Source organism: Halichoerus grypus, chromosome 13, assembly GCF_964656455.1.
Source record: "Halichoerus grypus chromosome 13, mHalGry1.hap1.1, whole genome shotgun sequence".
In the NCBI taxonomy this organism is placed as follows: Eukaryota; Metazoa; Chordata; class Mammalia; order Carnivora; family Phocidae; genus Halichoerus; species Halichoerus grypus.
The window spans coordinates 2,645,204-2,662,199 of NC_135724.1; the positions used below are offsets into that span (position 1 = coordinate 2,645,204).

Genomic DNA, 16,996 nt, shown 5'->3' on the forward strand with positions numbered 1-16,996 from the left:
TATTTTACGATGGTTAACTGATTCTTAAGTCATCACACAGGGATAAAGAATAGTCGATAGTAATCATCAATAGCACTGTAAGATTACCATTTCATAAATTAATGATTGCATTTTGCGTGCTTTTCATTGGTTCAGGTGACAGTTCTTAAATCAGGATCATCTGATACTATTCTGAAGTTTAAAAATATTGATTTTCTTTCACTAATTAAAAAAATAAGAAAGTACCCTTACCTCCTTATAGAAAACTTTCATAGCACCTTTGTGGTACTAAATAATATTCTAAATAATATTCCATTTTAAAGGTCACAATTAAGATGACCAATTTTGGTAAAAGGTTATCCCCCTATCAAGCAGCCTGCTAGACTCACCGTTAAAACGTGAGCGGTCTCTGTGGAGCTTGCTGGATTCTGTGGTCCGCCCATGTGCATCTTGCTGATATGAGTGTTCAAGCTACCTAGACTTTTAAATACACAACTACATTCTGTACAATTATAGGTAGGGCCATTCTTGACCTTAAAGAACAAAAGAGAAAAAACTATTTTTTACAATTAACTATTAGACAAAAATATTTAAATTATAGCAAATCATAATTTACCATTCCATTAAAAATGGCAGAAACAATCTAACCATTTAACATTACTTTTTCTTTCCAACTGGATAGTTCTAAAATCAATGACCCAACTCTTGCATCGACCTTGCCAGTGTGAAATTAATTGAAATTTCATAGTCTTTTCTATAAATTAGAACAGATTCAGAAGTAAGAAGACATAGTTCCAGTTATTGTAATTTGGTGAAAATAAGATACCTGACCTACACTCTCAGTGTCTTCAGTGGTTACGCACAGTGTAACACAGGTGTGAGCAACACTCTAACTAAGCCTTTGGTGCGTTACGATATACGTGCTGGGAAGGAGGGCTGCGCACCGCGTAAGCTTCCATCACCAATCCCAATACTCCCTTATCAGCAACTACTTTGGACAATTATGATAAAGCCAACAGGGGACCCTAGAGAGGAGGGAAATGAAGTAGAACCTCTGGGTACACAGAAAGCGTCTCAACTATTCCTTCGCCATTATTCAAGCCCAGCGGTAGTTATTCTTGTAATTACAAAGGCTGGCTTGAAAACGGACCGGCCTTCTCTACACATGGATATTCTGTTCCATTTCTAGCACCTTGTTAAGAACCAAATTTAAGGTTCATCACAGGACTGGATAATATTTACAAACCAACCCTTACAGGTCATTTCTGGAACACAGCCATCTGCCCCACCACAGGTCCCAGGGGCTCTCAGTCTGGGAGCCGGGCAAGCCCCCACCCTCCCAGAGGGGTTTCGTGACCTCAGGAGCACCGGCGGGCATCTCAGCAGGCTGCCGGGGGAGGGTGGGGGGGAATGAGGTCTCTCTGGGTGCCACGCGAGTAAGCGGCCATCCCGAAGCAATCGTCCGCACACAGGGGCAGCTCCCCCAGAATAACTGGAACAGGTCACTTCTACTCTTCTGAGACCTAAAGGAAACCTCACTCCACATCATCACCGCCTCACTAATATTTATGTGTTCCTCCTCAGGTGTCTGGGTCTTAGAATATAAAACTTAGTTTTAACAAGTAACTCACATACAGAAGGCTGAATATGTTTATAAACTATGTGAAGGGTGGTTTTTTATTTCAGTGATACTTAAGGCATCAAGGAAAAAATAAAAAGATACACATTTGCTTTTAAGAATATGAGTCTTCATTCTGCAAAACAGTTACATAAAATAAAACGATCTGTGATAAAAGTGTTTATGTCACTTAAACATTAATTTATATTCTACAATTAGACTATAAATGAAACACCAGATCAGGAAAGAGCAAAGGTTAACCTGCTTAAGAGAAGTACTTCCAAACGTTTTACAAATCAGAATGATCTGCAGACAACAAGAAATGGTGAACAACAGTCTCACTGAAATAGTTCACGTGGAGGGAAATACACAGACCAGGGCTCTGGCTGATAAAAAACGTGAATGAGGCCATGGGTGAGTTTAGCAATAATGATAGTAATAGGAAAAATACTTTTTTCCTCTCAATTTATTGGTCTTTCAATTTCTTAGACTTGATAGTGTCTGTGTTTCAAGTTTGCTAAAGGGATGAAATGTTAACAATCAGATCGATGGGTTGCAACTAAGAAAGGCATTATGATTATCTTCAAACATTTATTCATCAAAGCTATAACAGCGTCCATAAGACCACAAAAAGATAATATTTTATATTTCTCCCATATGTAAGTCAATAAGGTGTCCATATAGAGATACATATATTTGCTTGCTTGCTTGTTTAAAACAAGGTCTGCTCTGCACAAACTCTAAACCTGCATTTTAAAAGTAGAAAAGAATTTCTCAGGCTCACTCATTAACTCCAGAGCCATCTACCACACCCCCATGAGCACCACACAGACCCAAGTTCCATGTTTACCTCTGAGTGAACTCTCTGCACGTGGGACTGGAGATTCCCTTTTTGAGAAAAGGCAGCAGGACAAAAGGCACAGGCATGGGGTTTTTCACCTGTATGCTTAATCATGTGAGTTTGCAATGCCCCCTTCTGGTTAAAAGCTTTCCCACATTCACTACATTTAAATGGCCTTTCACCTAGAGAGGGAGAAAAATGATCAAAATATAATTCCACATGTGTAAGCATCTAATAAATTAAAAGAGAAATACATTGCCCCCAAACCCAAGACCCCAAACCTATCTGTCCAGACAGAATATCGCCCCGTACTGTAGACTCATGCATCCAACTGACTACTCAAAAATCTCAAAGTGAAGACCAAGGTCACAGAGCAAAGGACAGAAAAGCCAACATTACCATCCAGTTCTAGCTAGCTCTAACACACATGTTCTTTCCTCTAAGCCATATCATAAATCGCCCAAAAGTGAATGTATCTCATACCTGTGTGTATCCTAATATGCCGAGTTAACTGACTTGGCTTTTGAAATGTCTTTCCACAGTGCGGGCATGAATATGTGAATCCACTCCTGTCAATGTTCCGGTTATAAGACCTTGTACTTGATACCCTAGTATAACACGGGGGGAAAATATTCATGAAGTCGTCTCCTCTGTATTACAATTTCAAAATTAAAATGCTACCAGCAAGTGTGGATGAGTGGTGGTCAGAACACGCTTTAACGAGAAATCAATCACATGTAAGTGTGTGTCTCCACAAACACACAGGTACACACAGACACGCAGTTGTTTGGTAGTGTTCATTACCATAAAATTCATTTTTCCCTACCTAATGAAAAGATAAACTTTGCTTTCTTTTCTTGGAGGGGAGAGGTGGGAATGTCCCTTCTGGACACAGCTCTACCTGTGGTACTCGGACGTAAAGACGTGTGTGGGTACGATCCCTACACTGCCAAGTCCTGCTTCGTCCTCCAGTCTCCTTGCTCTCAACACCATCCACAGGCTGACGATCTCCAAGTTCTCCCTCCAGCACCCCTGACACCGATCCTAGACGTCTCCCTCTCCGCCTGACGTCTCTGCGCTCGGCTCCCTGGTGGCTGCGAGCTAGTGTGAACCAAACAGGACTCCGTCCATCCCCCTCCTGCTGCTACCCCACCCGGGAAACAGCAGCTCCCAGTTGGGCAAGGTTAAACCTTAGGAGTTGCTCCAGATTCTCCCTCTCGCCCCTGACTTCAAGTCCATCTTCAAAAGCTACTGGTTTCACTCAAAACGCCTCCAAAGACGCTCAGGCCTCCCCACTCTCCAGTCGTCAGACCACCATCCGCTGTGATGGTTCACCGGCCTCCCTTCCTCAACACCACCCCTCACAGCCACCCCACAGGGGAAGTTGGGGCAGACTTCCCACTACCCTTGGGATATAATCCTCATTCCCAGGATGGCCTCCTGAGGCCCTCAGCCCCGCGGCCCGCCTGCTTCATGCCCAGTGCCAGCAAGCTCCCCTCCACAGTGGGCTCCCAAGCACCAGCCTCCTTTCTGCTTTCCAGTGCAGAGAAAACTCACTGCAGCTGAGGTGTGGCAACTGCTCTCCCCTTCCCGGCCCGCATGGCCCTCCTCATTGCAGACACCCTCCTCAGCGTGGCCCGCCTCAACAGCCCGCTCACCGAGCTGCCCACCTTCCCGGCACTGCCCCAGCGCAATCCAGTTTTCTTCCCTTCTCCACACAAGCACTATCTGAGAGTGTCACACTGACTCATCTCCCTGATAAACGAGCATTCCACGAGGATGAGGCTGTCTGCCTGGCCCGTCCCTCCATCCCAGAAGGGCCAGAAGCCAGTGCGGCCGACTGCATGCTGACCGCCTGGACACCGTTCGTCATCTCCCCAAAACCCTCGGAGACACACCAAACCTGCCTGTGTTAAAACTTCATCCAAATAAAAACCTAGGGTGATGGGGCACTCGGGGCCCCCATTAGTGGACAACAGGCAAAGTGGAGGGCGTGGGAGGGGTAAGGCGGCGCTGGCCCCGTGGGGTGTCCACGCCACTAAAACACAGCACCTCAGAGGGCGACCAAATCCGACAAAGTCTTCACACACAGTTTACACACTTTATTAACTGGTGTGGACACTGCTGTAGTGGTTGTAGTTGTTACGAGGAAGTACACACATACACGTAACTCCTAAGCTCACTCCACGAGTGTGACAACTAAGCACGGCTGTCAGCCTACTAACTAAGCGAATAGTATGAGCTCGAAAACCAGGCAATTAGGGTTTAAATCCTTGACGCTTGAGGCCTCCGAGCTGTAAAACCGTGGGAAAGTAACTCGTCCTGTATCTAGAGCTCCTCATCCACAAAATGGGGAGGTAAGGTCTCCTGGTCTGATAGGGCCGCTTGCAATGATTAAGTTTTATTCACACACGTTTAAATGCACACTAAGTGCAAGCGTCAGGAACACAGAAGTTCTAAACAGGTAGCATAAATAAATCTGTTTGTTATAAAGGGTGCTGATCTGGCCCTTGTGGATCTACCACACACACCTCATTATTTACCTATGAGAACGTTCTGCCAGTACCCCGTCCCACAACTTTTAACACTATAATACTTGCTAAAAATTTCGACTCCTGCAGCCTGATGACTGCTTTAAATTTTTGAGCTTCTCTTTCTTACCGTACACAGGACTACACGTTTTAAAAGCTCTCCTGCCACCACTCCAGATTAGCTGCCGTGTTGCTGTTTCTGAAGTAGACAGTATTTTTAAGCAATCAGAGCAAAGTATACCCATTTTTAATACGTTGTACAGACGTCTTCTTTCGGCAAGCCCAAGGCAAGGCTCCTACCTGACTTTATAGTGAGTCTTCATGTGCTCCCTCAGCTGGGAGGGCGTCTCGCACTCCCGCCCACAGGCCTCGCAGGCGTGCAGCCGGCCCCCAGCCAGCTCCTGGCGGTGCTCCTGCATGTGCGTGGCCAGCTGGCTCTGCAGTGTGAACTCATCCCCACACTCAGAGCAGATGAGGTTCTGCAGAAGCAAAGACCAGCCATGAGCACAGCAAACATTTCAAAACCATGACGTCTTAAAAGAACTGGTATTGCAAATGGTCGATACACAGATTACACTTTCCTCTGGAATAGACACTATTTCCACCATCAAAAACTGTGCCGTTATGTCCAAATATGCATATATAAAAATCATCGTGGCTGGAAGCAAAGGAAACCCAGAGAGCGGAGGAGAGAACCATGCCACTTCTGAGCACAGACTGGCTGTTGGGCACCTGGCATTTCGAACACCTGTGCTGAGGACACGTCAGAGAAGCAGAAGGACTTCACCGCCACAGAAGGGTCAGGACAGAACTCAGATTAAGATTAGAGTTTAATAGACTACCTTAAAACAAAGTGACGGCTGATAAATTTTTGAATGGACACACTTATCATTGTTTCACAGGCAGGCTCTCACAGAAAGAAGTCCGGGACTCCGTCCAGACACGGCTTGCCCAGCACCTAAACAGGTGTGGTCTGAATAGCGCGGTGGGAAAAGCATGAAACACACACAGGATTTCAAAGACTGACTGCGAAAAGCAAAGAACATAAAACAGCTCAATTTTAATATGTGAATAATATTTTAGATATATTTTCAAAATAAACTATATTAAAATAAAATTTATTTCATCTGGTTTTTTCCCTTTTTTTTTTCCTTTTTTAATATGGCTACTATAAATTTTAAATGACTCCTCTGTCCTTTAGGGAACAGCGGCACATGTGTCCTGGAGGTGGGTTGTTCACCCCCGGCTAGGGCATCTGGGTGTTAACCCCAGGGATGTCACAGCGCCTGCCCCCCAGGTGTAGGATGCTCAACAGAGAGCAGGGCACAGAGGGAGAACTCAGCCCGGCTCTCAGCAGGAGGAATCGCTGGCTGAGGACAAAATTGGATGGGCAGACTCAAGAGTTCCGTCATATAGGTTTTTAAACCATCCTCAACACAGACTGTCCAAACACGGGGAAAAATGAGTATAACCTGTCAATGAGCAGACACTGTTATTTCCAAATAAGAACAGCAACAACAACAACAAACAGATAAAATAAATTTTATTTTGATATATTTTAGTTTGAAAATATATATGAAATATTATTCACATATTAAAAGTTCTTGAGCTAGTTCTCCCATCAGACTTTCTTCTAATTTCTATACATACCAGCCCTGTAAATGTGAGTAAACCCCATTAAAATGAGTAGTTCATTGATACTGAGAGCATCCTTGGCAAAAAAAGATGAGCTGAAGGGAATATTGTGAGCAATCCAATAATGATTTCAACTTAAATAACGTTAAGTTAGTATTATTACATAATAATTTAAGGAAATAATGAACTACAAGATGTCAGCATCTTGTTGATAATAAAGAAAATTCTTTTCAGGAAACTCAAAAAGAAAAAAAAAAAAATACCTAACAAAATTTGCTGCATCTCTTTAAAAAAAAAAATTCCTAAATTTATATGGCAAAATACTCATTTTTGCTCAGGGCTGCCCCAGGTGTCCCTTCTTGTAATTGTGAAATAAAACTTGGCTCTCCCAACCTGTCCCATCCTCACCTTACTCTTTTAATGATCAGATTAGTATATTTCAGGGGCTATGTACACTTGTCGGTTCTCGGAGCACAGCTCCCGCATTTGGCAAAAGCAAGGGCAAGTACCCCGGGGCCACGAGCAAAACCCAGCACGTGGTGGAGAGCGTCATCGTGCCTCTGCTTCACACCCAGAAAGCCCCAGGAGCCAGGGCGCACCTCCCACCCGCTCCCATCAGCTGGCCACACTTGACGAAGCCCTAGCCAGGAGCCCCATACCTCGCTTCCTCGCCGACCGCTATGGGACATTCCCCTATCCTGCATTCTCCATATTCAGAGCTGCCATCAATCCTCCAGGCTAGAAGTAGTGACTGCTTTGTCCCCTAGAAACAGACCCTTCTGGGTAATTTCCATCCTGGACGAGTGACAAGCAGAACTCATCAAGGGAAATGCATGGCATTCTGATCAGCCCCCTTCTTCCTTAAGGTCAATTCTTACAGGTCAGAGTATAAAATATGATAAATACTAACCGCCTTGCAGCTGCTCTCCCTGTAACAGTTGCCCTTCTAGGTCCCCGCCAGGGGCCACCGCATGACCCTTCCCTGTGGCCCCATGTCTCAGACCCTCACTCACACCCTCCACACTCCAGTATGGAATGTCCTCTCCCTGGCCCGGGCTTCATCGGGAGACTCCGGGTTCCCCATTCCACCGCCAAGCCCTTCAGCTGAGTTCTTTATGTTCACTGCATTTTTCACTGTAATTTCCCTTTGGTTCTTCTCTCTTCTATTCCACTTTTTCATTTGTTTCAAAACAATTCTTAAAGCAATTTTATGATGACTGCTTTAAAATCCTTGCCAAATAATTCCATTGGGGTCCCTTCAGTGTTGGAATATGCCATCTTTTCTCATTACATCAGAGCTGGAGCTATCATGGTTCTTGGTCTGTCGAGTGATTTTCAACCGTATCCTGGACACTCTGGGTGTCGTGCTGTGAGACTCTAGATCTCTGCTTATCTTTTATCAGGCAGTCACTCCGCCTAGATGCAGCAGAGGACCACGTCAGGGGTGGCGGCTCACTACAGGGTCCCGCCAACCCCAGGGGTGGAAAGCTCAGTGCAGACTGGTCCGTCCTGCATCATCTGGTTGGAGGCTCACTGTGGACTGTCCGTCCTGCATCCTCCGGTTAAATCTCACTGCTGTCAGGTGCGGTGAGGCTCAGCTCCCCACTGGCCCACTGGCACTACTCTGGCAGAGAATCACAACACTGCCTGCTTCTGCAGAGTACGAGAGGTCAGCTGCCAGCCTGGCTCTGCTAACACCGTCGGGTGAGGGAGCCTGGGTACCACCTCCTTCTGCCAGAGAGAGATGCAAGATTAGCTCTGTACTTAATCCTAGGCGGTCACGGGATCAGAGGGCCATCTGTTTAGGAACAGGGGACAGGATGGGTTGGAAGATCACTCACAGCCTTGCTGAGCAGTTTCTCAGTTGGTATTTGGCTGGAGTAGGGTGGGCATCATCAAAAAGATTTTCTATTGGTAAACCAGTCTTTTGCCAGTTTTAACTTAGGGGAACCAGCTTTTCTTGAAGCATATTTTCATCTGTGCCTGTTGGCAGAAGGCTACACTTCTCCAGCAACCTGTCCAGGTGTACGGGAGTAAAAGAAGAAGCCAGGGGAGCTCACTGTCGTACTGCTCCTCAGGCCCCGAAGGCCCTCAGCTGCCAGCCTTCTTCCCGCCTCCCACAGCCCTCTATCAGCGGGTTATGTTCTCACTGGGAGGTGTCAGTTGTAGGGGCAGGGAGGCGGCTGGCATAGAAAGGCTTCTCCATGGGGCGCCCGGGTGGCTCAGTCGGTTCAGCGACTGCCTTCGGCTCAGGTCATGATCCTGGAGTCCCGGGATCGAGTCCCGCATCGGGCTCCCTGCTCGGCAGGGAGTCTGCTTCTCCCTCTGACCCTCCCCTCTCTCGTGCTCTCTCTCTCATTCTCTCTCTCAAATAAATAAAAAATCTTTAAAAAAAAAAAAAAAGGAAGGCTTCTCCATGTTGGCTGGATCCTTACAGGTTATTTTTGCATGTGACTGAAGGTCAGGACTTCTTCCTGTATTACTCATACCATATTCATACCAAGTCACTAAGAAATAAAAACATGCCAAACAGAAAAAGGTAGCCAGAAATGTATTGTTTTAACATATGTGGGAAAGACTGATAATTGTGTTCCAATATCTATTCTTCTTTTCTTACACAGTAATCGATTTCCTCACTGAGCATACGGCTCTGACTAGAAACTCTACTTGCCACCACCGTGCGTGGGGACTGTGTTCTCTTGCTCGCAGACCAGGTCTCTCCCTGCTCCTCGTCCTTGAGCCACGTGACAGAGGTAGGATTGGGGGGGGACCTGGACAGCCTCGGAGGGCACAGCGGCCCTATCAGCTCCGAACCGCACAAGGCCACACGGGGGACAGAGGAAAACTCCGAAACTAACACCGCCCTTTAAGAAAAGGGCGCCCATTTTTCACGCAAGGCCAACGCATTTTCCCACCTGAAACAAGCACAACCAAGCCTTTTTGCTTCTGCCCCTGGAGAACCCCGCCAGGAGCTCCTGCCCGGCGTGGGGTGACCAGGCCAGGTGACTGAGTCTCTCTCCGCTGCAGACACAGTGGCTCTGGGCCACGACGGGCAGCCACACTCACGCCGCCGCCTGCCACGGGCCCCGGCACCACCACAGCCTCTCCCTCCCCCGGGACCATGGGTGGACAGAGAGACTCAGGAGAAGAGACACAAGACAGGACAGCAAGGGGAACAGAAATGCAGAGTCTACTCATCTCAGGAAATACACGTTCCTCCAAGGCCTTTTTAGGAAAAAAAGGAGTCCGAAACGAGGGCACGTTGACGTTCTCACAACCATGAGAGCAAAAGGCAAAGACAGCTGGGATGTCACCGGCACTGAGGGTCGGGCGCCCTTTGGGGACCTGACGTCCTAGCACAGCTACAAACCACAGGGCCGCCACCAGCAACGGAAGGGAGACGGGAGACCGCCCTCAGAGCGAGGCCGGTGAGCTCCATCTGGGGAACAACGTGGGAAAGAACACGGAAAAGTGTGTGGAAGAGAAGATACGACGAAGGCAAGATTTTGAAACGAATGTCCAAGAAACTAAGACTTTCTGGAAACGATCAATTACTGTTATTGCCCTTTCCCGCCAGGGAGAAAGTCAAAGTCGATTTCAGACGGCAGCTCTGCAGAAGCGGTGCAGTGGGGACGCGGGCAGGGCCCCGCGAGGGGACAGCCCTGGGTGCCACCGCCGCCCTCGGCGGGCGCCCCGACCCACACGCGGCCACAACGCCCCCGGGGGGCCCCACACAGACAGCAGCCGCACAGCCGCAGCCCCGGCTCACCGCGTCGCCTTCGCAGCCCGGACCCGGGCCCCACTGTCCTGACGCCTTCCTCAGGCCATCCCGCGGGCTTCCCACACGCCGAGCGGGCTGCGGGCGCCCGGGCTCCTTCTCGGCAGCGACCACGCGTCCCGCGTATGCAGCCGTGTGCCCGGCCCTGATCAGCCTCTGCTCCCCTGTCCCCAGGCAGCCCTCCCGCGCCCACGTGCAGCCGCCTGCCGCCTCGTCTCAGGAAGACGGAGCAGCGTCTCCACCTCACAGAGACAAACGGGGCTCTGGGGCCGCCCCAGGCCCCGGGCCCGGCTGCACCGGGACCGGCTCAGGGGCCCTCTCCAGGGCGACGCAGCCCAGGCGGACGACGAGCTCCACGCGGCCTTTGTGAAGGTGGGTTTCGGGGGCTGCGGCGGGTGAAGGCAGGCACCGAGCCGGAATCGGTGTGGAACAGGAAATCCCGGGTGTGAAAAGCTGTGCGGGGCCCAGTTCACCAACGGGAGCTTTTCACGGGCCTGCTGAGCTAATAAGACAAATCCTGGGCCGCGGGGAGCGGAACACTCCATAAAAACAGAAAGCCACCCCTGGGTTTGGGCCCGAGCAGAAAAGCTTACCGATGGGGCGCAGGAACTCCGCTGCGGCCCAGCAGGAGCGGCCTCGCTGGTCCACGCCTGCACCCACCTCCCCCTGCCTCTGCTCCCGGCCTCGCCTGCAGGCCTAAGGGAGAGCTGTCCTCCCTTCACACTCACCTCTGGCAGGACGCCATCCCTTGCCACCCAAGTGAGGGCCTCTGAGGACGAACAACTGCAGCAATGGTAACTCGTGGCTCTGAGATGGGTTTTGTGAGCAGGAGGAAAAACACGTACTGAAGTGTTTAGAGGTGAAGCAGTAACAGGACGATGGGGTGAAGTGGCAGGGGTGGGGTCTGGCAAATTTTAATAACTGGTCAATCCAGGTAAAGGATTCACTGTTCTTAAGTATTCATTGTACCCATCTTTCAAGGGTGAAATTTCTCAAAATAAAAAGTTAGGGAAAATGCGACCACTACATATTATGATGACTTATACTGATCAACAGCTGGTTTTATTTTAGACACCCCCAACATGCTAGTGACAACAAAACACCTTATTACCCAATTATTATTTGCAGATGAGCCTGTAGAGATGAAAACCCAAAGAGAACCTGGGAGGACGGCAGGCTACAAAACTAACAGACAACAACACACTCCTTTCCTAAGGACAAATGACAAACACGTAACAGAAAGACCCCCAAATGATATTAATAAAAATCCCAGAACACTTTAGAATTTAAACATACTGAATCCATATGAACAAAACAATACTGAGATGTTTTTTGTTTTTTGGTTATTTTTTGGTGGCAGCAAAGGAAGGTTTATCGAGCGATAGCAAAGTGATAATACAGAGCTCCCAAGGAGGGAGGGGACCTGAGAGGATTGCCACTGGAGTTCCTAAGTCTAGGGGGTTTTATGGGCTGTTTTAATCTGATTAACCCCTCCTGTGCTGGTCATCCAATCAGGTTTTTGTCACCTATCTATCACGTGGGAAAGGGCTACTGAGATGTTTTGACAATAAAGATTCAATACTGTAAACATGTTCAATTTTGCCCTGTAACAATCTAAAAATTTAAGTCAATCTAAGTAAAAGTACCAACTGATTTTTAACGAGGCAAAATTCTAACGTTCACATTAATAATAAACCAGAAAAGGAAAACAGGAAGCATATGAACATTTGCTTATCAAGACAGAGAAACACAGCAAAGACAAAGATGAAACTCGAGAAGGTGGGAGTGCCCCAGGGACCCTGGGAGGACCAGGCAGAGGGCACAGGAGGTGGCGGCTCTTCTGATGCTCCTTGTTCGTATCACTGTGACTTGTAACAGTAAGTTACTCTCCAGATACTGAAACTGACCCCCCACCCCACCCTCAACCCCTACTCTGCTTTGGACTGTCTTTGTGGTCACACCAACTGGACCCACGTCAAGGGCAGTTAGTGCGCATGGGAAAGGGGTGGGCCTACAATAGGACGTGGACTGAACCCAAGAGCCCTGGACGTCCTTCAGATCCTAGACCATGTTCAGTAGGCTGACTTACAGTGGGCCGAGCCAACTGCGAAACTATTTCAGAGGCAATGACAGGACAGAGCAAAGGAGTGGGCGAGTACGCCCCCGCTGGAGCCTGGGTCCCCACGGTGGAGGACGGGAGGGGGGGCACGCGGGAGTCCTGGAAGGAGAGACCGGAGGTGGAGGGATCGCTGTGACCTCCCGGGTTGTGCAATGCACGTGGGTGCTGCACGATGTGGTGGGACTTTAAGAAATAATCATTTCAGATTCGGGAAGTATTTCTAAGCAAGTCACAAGAACCAGAATCTGTAAATGAACAGATTGCTCACTGTAGCTTTGTCTGTTTATATAGACACAAGGCTGAAAACCACCTACATTGTCTGCCGGGGCAACCTGCTGATTGATACGCGCGTATGCAACGTAAGGCCATGTGCTGTGGAAAAGAACGAGACCGCTCCACGATGCACGGACACGCCACAAGAGCTAAGGTGCCGTCCACTGAAGACAAAAGCACAGAATGGATGGCCTGGATTAAAGGGGCTGCAGAAGAGATCTGTATGTGCCCAGAATGCCCAGGGAAGGACACAGAAGCTGCTTCCAGCAAAATAGGAAATCATGCTCTACGTCGTCCTCTACTCTGATCTCTTACTGTGCGCATGTAGAACTCAGCCCAGGACACTATATCATTTAACACAGGCACTTTCTGCTTTTCAAAAAAAAACAAAAGCAAAAACAAAAAAGCAATGAGTGAGACAAGGAATACCTACACTCTGCAGGAGAAGGGACGAGGCTGCACGGGCTTTCTAGAACATAATGTGGCATTCTATAAAGAACCTGAAAAAGTAGCATTAATTCAGTAAACCCAACTGCAGGAATCTATCCTAATGAAATAATTAAAGATACATATAATGATACATTAGGTGTAATATTTAAAAAGTATAAATAAATGTTAAATAACCAAAGAAATGATTACATATCATCATGCTATGTCCCGATGCAGAAGACTAATAAAGTAATTTAAAATACTGACATGGGGAAACATTCATAATATAGTAAGTGAAAATGGAGAAAGATATATTTACAATATATTAAGGAAAAAGGGCAGGTTAAAAAAACAGTAGCATAAATATTTTTGAATTAAAAAACTATTCTTAAATAAATAAACTATTATGGAAAGCATGTATAGCAAAAAAAAAAAAGAAAGTCTGAAGGACTATGCATGCATTCTCTCCAAATGTCGTGATTCTTGGTTCTTCTAATAATGTTACTCTTGTTAATCTTTAGTTTCTAATATTTTTCCAAAATAAACACATTATTTATATAATAACTTTTAAAAAGATAAAAATAAATTAGTTTATATTAAAAAGTAAAGACATATATAAAAAGAAGAGACAAACGTATATAGAAGGTATGAACTCAATTTTTATATATGCAATTTAAATACTGTTATTTGTTTTTCTGTCTCAGGAAGAAAATATATCCAACAGTTTTTTATAACCCATCCCTGGACAGTAGAATTAAAGTTGACTTTTATTTTCTCCTTTACTGTTTGCATTTTCCTAATTTTACACAATAATAATCAGGGACATGGGGGTTTAATTTTTTAAAGCAATAGCCATTTGTACTTTAAATTAGGCCCACCCACCCCAGCAATAGGAAGCCCCCGTCCACACATCAGCAATGTGGCCCTGTCATCCTCAATGCAGTCCCAAGACGACAGCTGTGGGCCTTTCAGAATTGCTCACTTGCTGTATAAACTGCTTTGGGGCATCAAGAATTTCTTCTCCTCTCCCAAATTCCCACACGTCAGGGGATCCAGAGGCCAAGCGAGGAGATACTACCGTCTTTAGAGACCGAACATTTGCTTTTGACCACTGCAGAATCCTATGTGGGCACAAGTGGATCCTCCAAAGATACGACACATTGAAGTGTCTACCCTAAGATACTGACGGGCCAGAAAATAAAACGTTTTGTCAGTGAAGTAGAGAATTAGGCAAGGCACACTGAATGATAATTAACTCCTAGAAATCTATACGAAAGGCTTGTTAAACTAGTTGATACTTAAAATCCCCCTAAGGATTAGATGCATTTTAAAAATCCATGAACAAAGTATAGGCCAAAATAATTACCTCTTCCTTTTCATGTAGCATAATATGCGCTTTGAGACTAGCCACTCTGGAGAATTTCTTGTTACACACAGGACAGGTAGGATCTTCCCCATTGTGGGTGCATTTATGAAGTGTCAGGTTGAATTCAACATTAAATGTTTGGGGGCACTGGTCACATCGATGTGGCTATTTGGAGAGAAAAGTCAAGAAGCCACTGAAATACAATCTTTCCACAATAAATGCCATTCAAATATTAACACGTACCATAACCTACAGACAATCTAAGGAACTTCTGAAGTCTCTTCTGGACCTGAAGTCAATAAACCCAAAATGGACACAGCAAAGCTCCTTACAGAATTTCTCAAAGGATTCTAAGGACGACAACACATCAATGCAGAAAATACCCTGAATAAAAAATGCTGCATATAAATGTATCAGGATATAGTCACTATGAAAATAAATGTGAGAAACTTCAACTCCCTGGGATGGATTTTTCCCTTCTTTTCTGACCAACTCCACTGCTCTAAACAGAATCACTTCAAGTAAAATCAGTAATCATAAAAAACTTTTACTACATTTTAAGAGAGTTGCTTATCACAGTCTAAAATTTTCCCCGAATGAAAGGTATTCTGCCATTTACTTATAGAAAGATAAAGTAATCACTGGTATTTCTCTCTGAATATCAAGACACTAGAGTCAGTACTTTCAGATTTTCAACTTAGGAGGGTAATACCAGTTGATATCAGTACTAGTGATATTATGTATGATCATATATTATATATCAGATTCACGCTGAAAACAAAGCCAGAGTTAGTCATGTCCTGTTCCCTAGGGAAGAGATCCCTGGCATTCTCCTGACCTCAAATGGCTCACTGGCGTATGTTCTCCCAAACTAGGAAAAGTCAACGATCATTTTTTAAAGGTAGTTTTAACTGCCACTTTCTATCAGGCAGCTCATTCCATTAAGACACTAATACTCTTAACCTAGCCCACAGGGGCCCTGCAAAAAAGGATTCCAATCTCTAAGATAGTGTTACTTCCTGCGGAAATGCAATCTAAAATCTCTGGAATACCATTTTAAAACGCAAGACCACCTCGGATAACACTCCCTGCTGGAGAAAAACACATCAAGATATACCAAATCTGCGTTCAGTCACAAAGAAACCGAACCACAGAAAGTCCTGTTTTGAGATGATTTTTTTGTCCACAGATAAAGAACTTCAACACAGAGATTCACTAGACCGGCTCTCACTTGATCTCATTAACCCATATAAGGGTTAGGAATACACTACAGCTAAGCACAAAACATCAAGGCATATATTCATGTAAGATAAAATGCCCCACAATTTAGGAATCTAAAGTATAAGAAAAATTTGTATTTGACATGCTGATTTTTACAATACCTCCAGTTTCAACGCTCACATTTCTGACATCCCTCTTGAGAATACATACCTTGTCATTTCGCTCGTGATCCCTCATGTGGCGTTGAAACTGGGACTCTTTTGGAAAAGATAGCAGACAGATTTCACACTTATGGAAGTTTGGAACTTGATAGGCATAATTAGTGTTCTCCGCATTCAATGTTAAAACTCCATCTATAAAATTGCATAAGTATAGACAATAAATACCAGTTGTTATTCTCATCACATAAATAAAACTAAATTATTTGGTTATTGTTTAGAAAGCAAATTATGGCAGAGATTTACGAGATAATTTAGAAGAAATTAATATATCTTAAATTTTTCGAAAGGACATGATTTTAAGTCAGAAACGAGAAATGCTGGGAAGCCTGAGGCACAGGACAAGGGGATTATAAGCACCTGCTGGTGGGATTTTTAGAATCCTGAAACTAAACTCCTGAGTTGACATCCACCCAAAGACACATAAAAGCCATGATGTCTCTTAGCCTTGCCTTCATGCTTAATATGGCTTCAAAGTCACTAGAAATCACAGAGGCATTTCATCTCTAAGTCGCTTTGAGAATCCATCAGTAACCCACATTGTTCATCTTAAGTCGCTCAGCAAACAAAACTCAAGTAGAAGCATAAAAGCTAATTCACTAATTCAATCTACCTCTGAAAACTGCTGCAGAGCGAGATTAAGTCAGAGAGGAAAAACTTCTGTTCTCCCATATGGTTAGGGTTTAGGAAGACCTTTGTCCGCAGTGCTTTGGACAATCCTTAGGCTTCATGATGCGCTTCTATAGACCCACGTAGGTCAACGGCTATAAACATAAAAGTATTTTCAAATAAAAATATGTAATAATCACAAAAATTTGTCAAGAATCTCAGAAAATAAAGATGTCTAAACCTCTACAATTCTTTAAAATAATAAATTCCAAGTCTTATAATTTAGGCACAAATATACAACACGTATTAATGATACAAAGACTAGAAATACATCACATATAATTCTTTGTATCAAATTTGACTCAAAAATATTGAAATT

At 45.4% G+C, this 16,996-nt stretch overlaps 1 protein-coding gene across 10 annotated transcripts in view; it reads right to left on the bottom strand.

Annotated features, from left to right (window-relative positions):
- The window catches only part of ZNF236 (zinc finger protein 236), a 107,968-nt gene that overhangs the window by 76,999 nt on the left and 13,973 nt on the right, over positions 1–16,996 (bottom strand). For 7 of the 10 annotated variants that reach the window (XM_078060163.1, XM_036093751.2, XM_078060158.1 and 4 more), the window contains exons 2-7: positions 16,001–16,143; positions 14,570–14,734; positions 5,270–5,448; positions 2,922–3,046; positions 2,448–2,620; positions 369–512 (exon numbers count right to left, since the gene is read on the bottom strand). In XM_078060163.1, coding sequence (XP_077916289.1) covers positions 369–512; positions 2,448–2,620; positions 2,922–3,046; positions 5,270–5,448; positions 14,570–14,734; positions 16,001–16,143 — 929 coding nt within the window. Of the gene's footprint in view, positions 1–368; positions 513–2,447; positions 2,621–2,921; positions 3,047–5,269; positions 5,449–13,207; positions 13,275–14,569; positions 14,735–16,000; positions 16,144–16,621; positions 16,773–16,996 lie in introns of those variants that run through there. The other 3 variants (XM_036093755.2, XM_036093756.2, XM_036093757.2) reach the window with 2 other exon arrangements.